Source organism: Somniosus microcephalus, chromosome 3 (genome assembly GCF_052327205.1).
Source record: "Somniosus microcephalus isolate GS21.2 chromosome 3, FLI_Smic_1.0, whole genome shotgun sequence".
Lineage (NCBI taxonomy): Eukaryota > Metazoa > Chordata > Chondrichthyes > Squaliformes > Somniosidae > Somniosus > Somniosus microcephalus.
Window position 1 is genome coordinate 335489290 of NC_140989.1, and position 15215 is coordinate 335504504.

The 15215-nt window shown below is 47.5% G+C and overlaps 1 protein-coding gene across 11 annotated transcripts in view; it reads right to left on the reverse strand.

The window, feature by feature from the left end:
- Positions 1–15215, reverse strand: part of LOC147122263 (receptor-type tyrosine-protein phosphatase F-like) — a 654652-nt gene that overhangs the window by 31482 nt on the left and 607955 nt on the right. For all 11 annotated transcript variants that reach the window (XM_085983216.1, XM_085983218.1, XM_085983215.1 and 8 more), the window contains 2 exons: positions 2223–2342; positions 991–1145 (listed from right to left, as the gene is read on the reverse strand). In XM_085983216.1, coding sequence (XP_085839342.1) covers positions 991–1145; positions 2223–2342 — 275 coding nt within the window. The remainder of the gene's footprint in view (positions 1–990; positions 1146–2222; positions 2343–15215) is intronic.

Consider the following 15215-nt stretch of genomic DNA (forward strand, 5'->3'; position numbering starts at 1 on the left):
TCCCATAAACCTACATGTCAACCTGGAAAACTAATAAAAGCCGATAAGCCCTTAGCTGACAACTTAAGAACAGCCTGAACAAGTAGATACATAGGTTTTGTAACTTAAGCTGTGACTATATGCACAATATTCTCTTTCTTTTGTTGGAGAAAAGAAACAGAAATACATGGAAGGGTGATGAGAAAACCAAATGTTGGAAGCACAAAATTGGTGGTGCATTAGTAATGGTGATTTATGTCGTTTTGCATTTCGATAGGTTTTTAATCTTAAAAAAAGGAAAGGGAAAGTAATATTTGGATTTTCAACAGATAAAATCAGACGGTCACTTCACTCTATGCCACCTGGGCCCCGTTCACAGAGACATAGCATCCCATTAAACTACCTATCCTTTCACAGAGATACCCGCTCGCCGTACTCCAACGCAGCCCCCCCCCCGCCCCCCCCAACAGCACTACTCGCTGCTTCTGGCCCCTTTCTTCCCCTCCTTTTTTATTAACAACTGTTGCTCTCTATTACCATCCAGTTTTCTCTTTCTTCTATTGCCATTCATCTCCCTTCACTCCATTGCCATCTCCCATCTTGGCTGACATCCACTTTCTGCCAACTGGTCGGTCCTACTGCTAATGCACTGGACTGGGCCTCTGTCTTCTCTCAGTGCCGCTCCAAGACCTAATGACTGGGATTGTACTGTAGATGAGAGCACCTGTTTACCTCAAAAGTTTTGGATGTCCCTCAATGCCAAACATTAGAGCTTGGAGTAGCGCTGAAAGGAAAGACCAGTGCAATAGCAGGAGCGGGACTAGGGCTGATTTTTGTCAGAAAATGCTGGCTAGACTTCCAAAAAGCTGAAAGTCAGTGTGAAACACAAATAGCTGGCACATCCTTTATAGTTAAACACAAGATCATGCATTAATGTCAAAATTATTCACCTCATTTTTAAGAATTGCCTGTGTATTATTTCAGTTCTAGAACTATTTCAACTCTGTGTACCTGCAGTGAACCACCATGGGACCAGCATCTGGGGGATTGCATGCTTTAACTCTCCTCAGGAAGGCCAATATTGGAGTAGGGTATTCTGGAACGCCGTGGTCTGGCCAAGCCATGAACTGGAACTGACGCACTTCCCGCTTCTCACTTGAGCCATTCTGTTGAGAAAAGAGCACTTCTCAGCTGACTTGTGAATGAAACTGTCTAAAAGTATGCACATATGGTATAAGGCTACAGAAAATGGAGTTTATCCTATATTCAGGATAACCAACACCATTTAACTTATCCTTCTACAGGTGCAGTACCCGAAGACAAATATAAGAGGGGCAAATTTTGGGTGGCAGGGGTCAAGAGAACTGATAACTGGTGAGGAGCATCTTACTGCTGATCCTTCAGTGACTGAGAAATCTAGGATACCCATTGCTGTCTTTTCCTTAGTTGATTTTCAATTTCACTTTAATATAAACTCCATAGAAACTCTCCTATCCATATTAAATTCAATATAAACACCATATAAACACTCTTAACCATACTCACAGACTTCCCCTTGACATTGCCATCTCACATGGCTTCTCTACTCCCATCGTCTCAATCACAGACAAAGAAAGACTTACATTTATATAGCGCCTTTCATGACCTCAGGACATTCCAAAATGCTTTACAATTAAATACTTTTGAAATGTAGTCACTGTTGTAATGTAGGAAATGCAGCAACCAATCTGCGCACAGCAAGTTCCTACAAACAGCAATGAAATCAATGACCACATCATCTGTTTTAGATGTTGTTTGAGGGATAAATGTTGGCCAGGACATTGGGAGAACTCCCCTGCCCTTCTTTGAATAGTGCCGTGGGTCTTTTACATAGTGCAGATGAGGTTTAATGCCTCATCCAAAAGACGGCACCTTGAAAGTGCAGCACTGCTTCAGTACTGAGCGGAAGTGTAGGCCATCTCTGATCCCTTCCTTGTATTTCTCACCACTCTAGGTGCAAAGCCATTTGGCATCAACTTGCATGTATTTTAAATTGCTGTGTCCTTTTCAGACACCAGAAAAACCATAGCAGAAGTTCGGGGTCACCTCTATTCAGGCGCGAATAGGCCAAAAGGCCTCCTTTAAATCTGCATTGTGCCCATTATTCAGGTGCTATTTGGGAGCACAGTAGAGGAAATTCCTCTTGCTTATCTACTTACTTTGTATAAACAGACACACACACAGAACACAGAGAGATGTTGTACCTTATATAGTGCAAATGTCCGAACAGAATATGTCGCTAATTCCACCGTGTCCAATAAGGTGACCTGAATCATTCCATATGTTTCTGTGCCGCGGCATGGCCAATACTGATCACATTTCACCTATGGAAAAACATATCAAATGATCAAGAATATCAAAAGCACAGGGGACCTGGAAGGAGGTCGTTATCAGCAATCAACATAGCTTAGAGTTTGATAAAACCGCAGACATAATAGCTGCTGTCTATCAATTAGAGATGGAACTTAAACTTATGACTGAAGCAATGTAAAAAAAAGCTACAGTGTACACAATTAAAACGCACTATTATTGTGTGTATTTCAAAGGATAGTTGCTAATGTATATATCATACAACACAGGAGTCCATGTATTTACAGGTATTAACATGGATACACATATAAGCTATACAAGACCACATTTTTTTTGTGTGTGATTCGTTACCATTTATCCAGTACATATTGAATGAGACAAGGCCACTCAAATAGATTAAAAATAGTTTGAGTGTGTTACTTGTATTACATGGGATTAGGCCCTTAAAGGAATACTCCTCAATAAATTAACTACAAAAAGCTAAAATCGAATCAGATTTGGCCATTTGAAAACAAACTCTCAAAGTAACTCTCAGCAAATCCACCCTTAGTACGGCAGCTCCTACATTTGTAACTCATGCTATTGTCAGATATCTCATTGAATACTACAAGGGCACTACCTTATGTGACAAAACTGTTGCCCAAATGCTGGCGTTTGGTAAATGTATTAATTAGCAAGATAATATACTGTTGTAGTTTTCGTTCATTTTCAGTAGCACCAGCAGATATGATTTCTTTAAAAATGTGTTTCAGCAGATTGACAGTTGAGGAACAGGCAGTAAATAAACTCAGGCAGAAAGTGTTTCCTAATGCAAGACAAGCCTAGACATTTAACAAGCAGTAATTAAGTCTTTGTCATCTCTATTTGTGGCTGTGGGTACTTGTGGTAAACCACGTTCACTATTGTATCACTGTTAGTAGTTAGCACTGTTCACCACTGTTCGTTATAACTGTATCACTGACCACTATTGTATCACGGTACGAGGTCGCCTCTTGCCACACTGCTATACCTGGGATGACCACTGCCGACTCCGCCTTGGCTCCACCCACCAGGCCAGGTATAAAGGTGAGCGACTGGCTGGTATTCCTCCTGCTTGGATCGGATCACCCACGAGAGTGGGCTCTGTTATTTAGTCAATAAAAACCTTTAGTCACCTTCGTAACTCTTCGCCTTTTATTGGAGGAATTGATAGGTATATCAATTTTATTGACTAAATTTAATGATGTCCAACAACGAGTCACAACCGGCGGAGGAGCCACCAGCGCAGCTCCCAGGAGCACAGCCACACCAGCCAGCTTGGCTGCGAGCCCTCAGACCGCCGTACCTGGACCTGAACCCACGAGCAGCAAACTCAGCCGCAGACTTTAAACACTGGCTGGTCTGCTTCGAATCATACCTGAGAGAATCCAGCGTCCCTCAGGCATCCAAACTAAGTGTCCTGCAGGCACAACTGAGCCCGAGAGTATACACTCTCATCGAGGACATGACTACCTACGAGACCGCCATCAACCTGCTGAAACAGAAGTACCGGACCCCGGTAAACTACATGTACGCTAGGCACCTCCTAAGATCACGGCCGCAACAGCCAGGAGAATCAGTAGCCGAATTCTCACAGGCGCTATATGCACTCGCCAGGAACTGTGAGTTTAAATCGGTGTCGGCAGCCGAAAATACTGAAGATAATATCCGCGACGCATTCCTGAAAGGCCTACGGTCCGAGTACTCACGGCAAAGACTGCTGGAAGCTAAAGACCTCAGCATGGAAAAAGCTGAAGCCCTCGCTATCTCCCTGGAAGTGGCCCACCAAGATCAGGAAGCATTCACCAGGTACTGCTCGCGACCCTGGGACTCGGGCCCGACCCCTACCACAGCACCCTTCCCAGCGCCGCCCCCGGGACCTACCTCTGCGTCGGCGTCCCGGACCCGACCGGCCCCGCCACCCCCGGCACCGGCCCCGACATCGGGCATCCGCGATCGGGCCGCCGGCTGTTTTTTTTGTGGCCAGGAGAAGCACCCGAGGTCACGCTGCCCAGCCAAGAACTCCATATGTAAAACCTGCCTGAAGAAAGGCCACTTCTCCAAGGCCTGCAGGAGCGGATCCTCAGAGGCCAGCAGTGCCGCATGCGAACTATGGGGGCGGCCATCTTCGTTTAGGGCAACTGAGGCCAGCATCCCCACACATGAGTCATGGGGGCGGCCATCTTTGTTTAGGGCAACTGAGGCCAGCATCCCCACACATGAGTCATGGGGGCGGCCATCTTTGATTAAGGCAACCGACCCCAATAGTGCCTCATGGGGCCCTACCTCGTGGGAGACGCCATTTTACTCACCACGCCCGACCGCCTCGCCCGCAGATGACAACGACTCGCTCGGCTACACACTAGCTTCCGTCACCCTGGACCAAGCCCGCCCGCACCATCTGTCCAAGTCAATGATGGACATCAAAGTGAACGGCCACGCCACGACCTGCCTGTTCGACAGCGGAAGCACGGAGAGCTTCATCCACCCAGACACGGTGAGCCACTACTCCCTCTCTGTCCTACCAACGCGCAGCCGAATCTCGATGGCATCGAGGTCCCACGCCACGGACATCAGCGGCTACTGTGTCGTGACCCTGTCGGTTAAGGGCACGGAGTATAAAAACTTTAAACTCCTCGTCCTCCCCCATCTCTGCGCTGCCGTCCTACTAGGGCTGGACTTCCAATCCCACCTCCAAAGCGTAACCCTAGCATACGGTGGACCCCTCCCCCCACTCACAGTCAACAACCAGCAAACGTTAAACCGCCCACCGCGTAACACCTGCAGCCTCTCCACCCTCAAGGTCCCGCCACCCTCTCTGTTTGCTAACCTTACCCCTGACTGCAAACCCGTCGCTACCAAAAGCAGGCGGTATAGCGCCGGGGACAGAGCCTTCATTAGCTCTGAGGTGCGGCGCCTCCTGAAAGAGGGCATTATCGAGGGGAGCAGCAGCCCCTGGCGTGCCCAGGTCGTAGTCGTAAAGACCGGCGATAAAAACCGCCTGGTCATCGACTACAGCCAGACCATAAACAGATATACCCAGCTGGACGCATACCCCCTCCCCCGCATATCTGACATGGTCAATCAGATTGCACAGTATAAAGTATTCTCGACCATCGACCTGAAGTCGGCCTACCACCAACTCCCTATCCACCCTGAGGACCGCCAGTATACCGCCTTCGAGGCGAATGGGCGCCTATACCACTTCCTTAGGGTCCCCTTCGGTGTCACTAATGGGGTCTCGGTCTTCCAAAGGGAGATGGACCAGATGGTTGACCAGAACGAACTGCAGGCTACATTCCCCTACCTAGATAACGTCACTATCTGCGGCCGCGACCGGCAGGAACATGACGCGAATCTGGAGAAATTCCTCCGTACGGCCCAACGGCTGAACCTCACCTACAATAAGGAGAAATGCGTGTTTAACACCACGCGCCTTGCCATCCTCGGCTGCGTAGTGGAGAACGGAATCATCGGCCCCGACCCAGAAAGAATGCGCCCCCTCATGGAGCTACCCCTCCCCCACTGCCCTAAAGCACTTAGGAGAACCCTGGGGCTTTTCGCCTACTATGCCCAATGGGTACCCAATTACGCGGACAAAGCCAGACCCCTCCTGAAAGCCACTTCCTTCCCCCTCACGGAGGAGGCGTGCGCGGCCTTCTCCCTCATTAAGGGAGACATAGCCAAGGCCACGATGCACGCAGTGGACGAGTCCATCCCCTTTCAGGTGGAGAGCGACGCATCCGACTTCGCCTTAGCCGCCACCCTAAACCAGGAGGGGAGGCCAGTGGCCTTCTTCTCAAGGACCCTACAGGGCCCCGAGATCCGACATTCGTCGGTCGAGAAAGAGGCCCAGGCGATCGTGGAGGCAGTACGGCGCTGGAGGCACTACCTGGCAGGCAAACGATTTACCCTCCTCACCGACCAGCGTTCGGTGGCTTTCATGTTTAATAACAAGCTGAAGGGCAAAATCAAGAATGACAAGATTTTGAGATGGAGAATCGAGCTCTCCACCTACGATTATGAGATCTTGTACCGGCCAGGCAAGCTGAACGAATCCCCTGATGCCCTTTCACGAATGACATGCGCCAGCGCGCATATCGATAGGCTTCAGACCCTCCACGACCAGCTCTGCCACCCCGGAGTCACCAGACTCTACCATTTCATTAAGGCCCGCAACCTGACCTACTCCATCGAGGAGGTCAGGACCATGACCAGGAACTGCCAGACCTGTGCGGAGTGCAAACCGCACTTCTATAGGCCGGACCGAGCAAGCCTGATCAAGGCCACCCGCCCCTTCGAGCGCCTGAGCATCGACTTTAAGGGGCCCCTCCCGTCCTCTGACCGTAATGTGTACTTCCTCAACATCGTTGATGAGTACTCCCGTTTCCCCTTTGCCTTCCCCTGCCCCGACATGACCAGTAGCACGGTCATTAAGTGCCTGAATGCCCTCTTCGCCTTGTTCGGGTTCCCGAACTATATACACAGCGACCGGGGCTCCTCCTTCATGAGCGAGGAACTCCGGCAATTCCTCCTAGAGAGAGGTATTGCAGCAAGCAGGACCACCAGCTACAACCCCAGAGGTAACGGTCAGGTGGAAAGAGAGAACGCGACGGTATGGAAGGCCGTCCTCTTAGCCTTAAAGTCTAAGGGCCTCCCAACCTCCCGCTGGCAAGAAGTCCTCCCGACAGCGCTGCACTCCATCCGGTCATTACTTTGCACGGCCACTAACACCACCCCCCATGAACGAATGTTCGTTTTCCCCAGGAAGTCGACTACGGGAACCACTCTACCAACCTGGCTGACCGCCCCGGGGCCGGTCTGGCTGCGGAAACACGTGAGGACCCATAAAACGGACCCCCTGGTCGAGAGGGTGAACCTCCTGCACGCCAACCCCCAGTACGCCTACGTGGCGTACCCAGACGGGCGGGAGGACACTGTCTCCCTACGAGACCTCGCACCCTCAGCCGATCCGGAAACACCGCCACCACCCCCCCCAACCTCAGTCCAGGTAGACGGCATGCCGGAACCCCACGAGCCCTCGCCGACCACGCAAACACCAGCATCAACACCGGATAAGGCACCAGCACCGGATAAGGCAACACCACCGCTGCGGCGATCGGAGAGGCTTACGAAGCCTCCGGACAGACTGACCTACCAGAATTGGTAGTACACTTCACCCCGCCGGACTTAATTCTAAACAAGGGGTGAATGTGGTAAACCACGTTCACTATTGTATCACTGTTAGTAGTTAGCACTGTTCACCACTGTTCGTTATAACTGTATCACTGACCACTATTGTATCACGGTACGAGGTCGCCTCTTGCCACACTGCTATACCTGGGATGACCACTGCCGACTCCGCCTTGGCTCCACCCACCAGGCCAGGTATAAAGGTGAGCGACTGGCTGGTATTCCTCCTGCTTGGATCGGATCACCCACGAGAGTGGGCTCTGTTATTTAGTCAATAAAAACCTTTAGTCACCTTCGTAACTCTTCGCCTTTTATTGGAGGAATTGATAGGTATATCAGTACTCTCAACACATGTTGAATCTCTGCAATGAAAATACAGTCATCACGCTGACACTCAAAGTGTTAAGGAAACAGGCAGTGTGATGTACTCGTCTGTATGTTGTCTAATACTGTATAACCTGCACAAAGGAGTCTCACAACCTAGTGACAGAACACTTCTCGCAAAATATAAACTACTAGCTAGCCTGCCTCAATCACTCAATTCTAGCCTAAAGAAGGGAAGAGATTATTTTTTTAAAAATCAATTGAATTTGGAAGATCTAGGGCATGAGAAGACGCCAAAGCTAGGATTCTATTGATCTGGCAGAGCAGCAAGACACTTGCGCTTTGTTGAAGTGTGCTATAAGTTTAGGATGAGTGTCTCATTTGTTCAATAAAGTGTTACATTCGGATAGGTCCTGGAGTTTTGTTCAAAGAGGCAGATCTGATCCATCATAAATAATTGCAATGGAATTTGACACGATGGAAGTATGAATACAGTCTACTTGCCACAAGATATCAACAGAATTTCACACACTCAGCATCGGGAAACTGTTCTTATAAAAAAAACTTAGCAATTCTCCTGCCTCCCCAAAAAAATGCAAACCAGCATTATTTCAACAAAATCAGACCAGAATGGGTAAGGGATAAATACATAGGTCCGTAATTTGTGGTCAGCGACGATGCGACAGTAATCATCGCTGACCTCGAGGAAAGCTTCTCACTATCTGTGGCGAAAACTTTAGGTTACTCGCCGTAAAATTGATTATAGCGCTGTCAATAGGGGATTTCTAGCGCAAAGCAGCCGTGACGTCATCAAGCTGTCTAAGCAGCCAATCATGTTGAAGAATTCTCACAGACAGCAAACCAGGAAGTGAAAAGCACAAACCAGGAAGTGAAAAGCAGAGAGTATCTACACTTAAATTTTTTTTTTTCAAATCTAGTATTTTTTTTTTATCATAATGGAGAAATTTGACATTCCACAAATATAAAAATTAGTTTTTCAGGGCCAGAATGGTTGTTTAGCAGTCAATACGCTGTTAAAACCCCAGTTATACCTATTCCAACAAGGCTCAACATTTAATGGAGTTTTCATCAGTTCCACTGATTTCACTGGCTGCTGGCTATTTTGGGGAGGGGGGGACGTCATGGTCCCTCTGATTTTTTTTCCTGCACGGTCCCTTTAAATTTGCTGTGTGGCCATGCAGCATCTTCCAATGGTAGTAGCTGGTGAGCTGCCTGCACAGGGCCTCCTGATTGGTGCGCGGCTGCGCACTTTAAGGGGGGATCATTGGGAGAGGGTCCACAGCGCGGCCTGTGTCGGAGCAGTGAATGACCGACTGCAACTTAAGGATTTCCATGTTTAGATAGCATGCGCCAAATCCTGAAGTTATGGTCAGTTTCAGAGGGATAATGACGGCGAGTGCTGACAGTTTGCCATCATTACCCACTGCAAAGTCTGGGCCATAGCATTTGCAGTTTTCCCTTTATTTCAAAAATACATAGCACTATCATTCTAAATACAAAGTCAAGCTCATTCTTTTAAATATACCTGCACTCAATAGCCTTGGGTCACAAGCAAACATTTCCGGGATATTCCAAGTCATTTAGACAAAGGGGCAGTATTTCAACTTGCCAGCTGGGCAGAAAAGTGGTGTTGCAGATTGGCTATCTGTCTTGAAAATCGAACTGTTTCTATAATGGAATGCCCCGGTGGCAAGTTGAAATCGTACCCCAAAATATGGAGGGGAAAAGGGGAGACGCTTTTATGTTTGCTTCTTATTAATTAAATAAAAAGTCATGATTTTATAGAATCTGCGTTGTTTTATAAAGAGCTGCTCACTACCCGGAATTTGTCTTAGTGCCAATGCTAATTATGATTAAAATAATTTTACTGGCATTTTAGGAAACTGCACTTTAATTTTTGTAGAAATGTTTTTAACAGAGGAAGTACTTTATAATAGAGTGCATCATAGCTCCACACTACCACTGGTCACACTTAAACAGATGATTCAGATCTGTTGGAAAAGCAAAAATTACTCTCAGAGGAACAATAATTGCTTTTACGATCGATGATGCTAATCCTAAAAGCACTGAACACCCATGTAGAAGGGAAAAATTTACAACTCTCAAGTTACTTAAGAGTCTACTACAAAAATAAGCCAGTGAAAAAGGCTGCCTCCTGGAGATCTGCAAAGCATGGGTTTTATGTCTGAAAATTAGATGTCTTAATCACTAATGACTGCTGTTCATGACTCGGGAGCAATCTCAAAAGTGAAAAAAAAGGATTTAAATTAGCTTTGAGGTGAGGTCACCAAGTTGTAACTTAAATTCAGTAAACTCAAAATATATTTAGCAACCTCAATCAAAAATGTTAAATTCTAAATATTTGCTTCTTGGGGTCAGCCAGATTTGGGCTGCATAATTTGCTACTGGGAAGTCAACATCAAAATAAAATTGAAACTTAAAGAATATTCAGTCCAATGAAATTACAACATTTCTAACACTGTACCTGTATAAATTGGATAGGCAACATGTACTGAGGTGACCGTCAACACTGTTGCTGTATGAACAATGGAGCAGACAGCGTACCATTTTTCATTGCTGGGTAGAGACTACCAAATGTGCACTGGCAAGACATTTTTAACTAGACCCATTTGCTTGTATAATCTAAAATCAGTTCAGATGGGGTGATTTTAACCCTACCCGCACGGTGGAAACAGAATGGGTGGGCATTTAAAATGAGTTGCTCGACTTATTAGCGGACGTCCCACACCAATCCCACTGTCTGGAAATTTAACCTGCTCTTTTGAGCAGGCAGCAAGGACAGCTGTCTGAAGCTGGCGGGATTCTTTAAATATGCAGATCGGTGTCCGATGATGTCATCAGGCCCTGACTGCAATTTTAACTGGTGGACTGAATGGCAAAGCTGTTCATGGGTAAATATATTCAGGTTTCCAAACATTTGATTATCATTTTAATATGTGATCCATCATATGCTGGAATGTGAAAGGACTTTCTGTTAGCTACTTAGATTAAGTTTAACTCTGAGTACTGATAAGTGTCTATTGGAAATTGCATAGCTTACATAAGCTTGCATCCATACAGTTAAAAATTAAAAAATAAAGGTCTGCAAATTTTTAATGAACATCAAACAGAACTGGAATACATATGAAACCATGAACATTCTCTGAACAGACTAATGTGCTGTTGGTGGAAAGACCACACCACAGAGACATGGGCAAAAATTGAGACTGCATTATTCAGATATTCATTGATTTATTGATGCAGCTTTAGTGTTTCGTAATTAGATACAGCATTACAGATAAGGTATAGATTTTTAAATTAAGGTCCCTGGACCATAGGGTCCCATCAAGGGATTTCACCAGCTTTCTGAATTTTTCTATTGTTTTTTTTATTTACTAGCGCATTATTTTTCATGTTAAATGAAAACTATCCAAACCATCATATCTCTCTCTTGAGACATCCTGCTTGCCAAGTCTTTTTCCTGCTGTCATGATTTAGTAATGCTTTTGTGACATTGGTAATGGCTAAAGGTAATACTTAGTACTTTCAATCTGTAACACTAATGCCTGGTATTCAGTGCTCCCCTCAATGTTGGTGCTGTGCTGCAAGCCACCCAGATATGCCTGCCATTTTTTTCTATTACAACAAACAAGGGTGCAAGGACAATCCTAGTAACTACAGGACAGTCAGTTTAACATCAGTGATGGGTAAGGTTTTAGAAACAATGGGGAAAAATTCAGTTGGTAGCACCACCCGTTAGCGCCTTAAGAGGGCGTTAAGTGGGGCGCAAACCAACTAGCGCCCGGGCGCGGCACTGCCCACGCCTCCCACAAAATTCAGCGGGAGGTTAGTGGTGGCGTTAACCGGTAGCGCTGCGCCGCTGGCGATGACGTCATTGGTGTGCGCAGCGCCCCGCTCGCGATCTTCGGGAGCACCCCCTGATTTACCGCCGGACGCTATGTCCGACAGGGTCAGGGGGGCGTACCTGCGGCCGGGGAGGCGCAATTTAAAGGCGAGGTGCGGGGCGGCCATTTTTGTTGCTGGCCGCCTGCCAGCACCTGCCTGCGCTCTCGTACCCGGCCTCCTGAACCCCCCCCCCCCGCCCCTGCGGAGTGCCGGCTGTGCTCCAAGAGCCCGGCACTTCTCTTGGGTGCCGGGCTCTTTTGCCTGCACTCCCGATCCCTGGGGGCCCAGCTGGGCCCCAGGTCGCGTTGCACAAGGCCCCTCCCCTTTAAGAAGGGGAGGAAGGCCTGCAATACTGCAGTGCAACGTGCCGCAGCGCGCCACGATATTCACTCGCAGCGCCCCAAGAGGGATGTGGGGCGCTTCCAGTAGCGCCCCGCTTCCCTCTTGGGACGCAACCACTCAATTTTCGGCGCGGGGGCGCTAAGCGCCCCGGCGAAGTTAGCGCCTCAATTGGTGCGCTACTCAATTGTTAGCCCAATAAGTTTAAGTTAATTAAGGAGAGCCAGCACGGATTTGTAAAAGGCAGATTATGTTTGACTAATCTAAACTGATTTTTTTGATGAAGTAACAGAAGGTTGATGAAGGGAATGCAATGGATGTTGTCTATATGGATTTTAAGAAAGCGTTTGGCAAAGTATCACATAAAAGGCTGGTTAACAAAATTGAGGCTCATGGAATAGGAGGGTCAGTGTCAGCTTGGATAAGAAATTGGCTTAAGGACAGAAAACAGTGAGTTATGGTGAATGGTTGTTTTGCAGACTGGAGGATGGTAGACAGTGGTGTTCCCCAAGGGTCAGTGCTAGGACCACTACTTTTTTGATATATATATATAACTTCGATATTGGAATACAGAGTAAAATTTCAAAATCCGCCAATGATACCAAACTTGGAGGTGTGGCAAACAGTGAGGAGGATACCAATTGACTGCAACAGGGCACAGATAGGCTAGCAGAATGGGCAGACAAGTGGCAGAAGGAATTTAATAGAGAGAAGTGTGAGGTGATGCATTTTGGCAGAAGGGATAGGGAGAGGCAATATAGACTTAATGGCACAGTTTTAAAGAGTGTGCAGGGACAGAGGGACCTGGGGGTTCATGTGTATAGATCTTTGAAGGTAGTTAGCAAAGCATATGGGATCTTGGGTTTCATAAATAGAAGTATTGAGTACAAAAGCAGGGAAGTTATACTGAACCTTTATAAAGCTCTGGTTAGGCCACAACTAGAGTATTGTGTCCCATTCTGGTCACCACACTTTAGGAAGGATGTGAAGGTGCAGAGATTTACCAGAATGGTTCCAGGGATGAGGGATAAGGGACTTTAGCTACAGGGTTAGGTTGGAGAAGCTGGGGTTGTTCTCCTTGGAGCAAAGGAGGTTGAGGGGAGATTTGATAGAGGTGTACAAGATTATGACGGGTTTGGATAAGGAAGACAGAGAAAGGCTGTTCCCATTAGCTGATTGTATAAGGACTATGGGACACAGATTTAACGTTTTGGGCAAGAGATACAGGGGAGATGTGAGGAAGAACCTTTTACGCAGCGAGTGCTAATGACCTGGAACTCGCTGCCGATAAGGGTGGTGGAAGCAGAGACGATCAATGATTTCAAAAGGAAACTGGATAGGCACTTGAGGGAAATAAACTTGCAGGGCTAGAGAGATAGAACGGGGGAATGGGACTGACTGGATTGCTCTACAGAGAGCCGGCATGGACTAGATGGGCCGAATGGTCTTCTTCTGTGCTGTAATGACTCTATAGTTAAAGGACCTCCAACTAACTTGAGAAAGTTCACAAGGGATTCATTTAGTCTTTCATATAGCACACACTGCCTCCAAGTATCACACTTCTTCTAACACTTTCCCCAACACACTTTATAGGTAACGGCCCAGAAATTCCAGAACGGGGCTTGCAGCGCGTGCAAGCCCCGTATTTACACTTACCCCGCGCTACTGCCGATCAGCTCCAGGGACGCCTGGAATTGGTGTTTCCAGAAGAAGAATCCCGGGCAGCATATGACGTCACGCCGCCCAGGAGTGCAGCCAGCGCGAAGCCAGGAGCGTGCAGTGCAAGTGAGACACGCCCCTTGAGGTCTCAGTTTCACTGGACACGCCCCCAATGTTTCTGTCAAGCTGCTAACCATTTTTACATGCAAAGCAGCAGTTTAAATAGGTTTTTGGAAGTTTTTTGAAGATTTTGGTAACTTTTATAAACTTTTTAAAATGTTTACATTATTTTGAGTAATCTGAAGTAGTTTTAAACAGAATTAAAGCAATTTAAAGACTTTTAAAAGCCCTAAAAGAATTTTTTAAATTCCATTTATTTATTTAGCAATGTCGTCGTCATACGTGTCTTCACACTGTTCCCTTTGGGGAACTGTATGAAGTGGTGGAAGGATTTATGGCCATGATTAACGCTCATTCCGTGACCGTAACCATCTTTGAACCAGGCATTAGGGCGGTTAGTCCTATGGCGGGAGGGTTTTACGGGCTCCCACAAGCTATACAAGGAGGGGGGGCCACCCACACCCACGGACGCAAATATCCCACTGGATGTCAACCCAGAATTTAGAGCCGGAGCTCCGACTCCACTTGCCGGGACTGTCTGGAGCGGGGTTCGAAACCCTACCCTGATCTGGCCCAGCGGCGGGGATCCTACCGCTATGACAAAGGCCCAATCCGATTAGCAACGTGAAATGGCAGCATAGGGCTCCAGTCACGGGGAGGGAAAAGGCGCAGGAAACGTATGGGTGTCACCTTTTGTGCGGAGTGGGCCTTTTGCGTAGCAGTAAGCATCCCCGCCGCTGGGCCAGAAGGAGTAGGGTTTTGAACCCCACTCCAGACAGTCCCGGCAAGTGGAGTCGGAGTTCCAACTTTAAATTCTGGGTGGACATCCAGCGGGATACTTGCGTCCGTGGGTGTTGGTGGCCCCCCCCCCCTCAGATGGGTTGTGGGAGCCCGTAAAACCCTCCCGCCATAGGACTAACCACCCTAATGGCTGGTTCAAAGATGGTTACGGTCACGGAATGAGCGTTAATCACGGCCATAAATCCTTCCACCACTTCATACAGTTCCCCAAAGGGAACAGTGTGAGGATACGTACGATGACCTCTTGCGCAATGCACCTCCTTGGACCCTCAGTCGCAGATGCGAGGGGGCAAGTCGTGCAATTGTTAAATTTTTCATTTTATTGACATGTAAAATGTTGGCCCAGTAATTCCCTTCCAAATGCGCGAGTACGGTCGGGGTACTTACGCATCTGGCTGGATGAAATGCCGGTTTTCAGCATGCACAGTGCATGTGGGGAAAACCGGCATTTCCTGTCCTCTGAACGAAGGGGTTCAGAGGCAGAACGCGTGCGACTGCACAGGCAG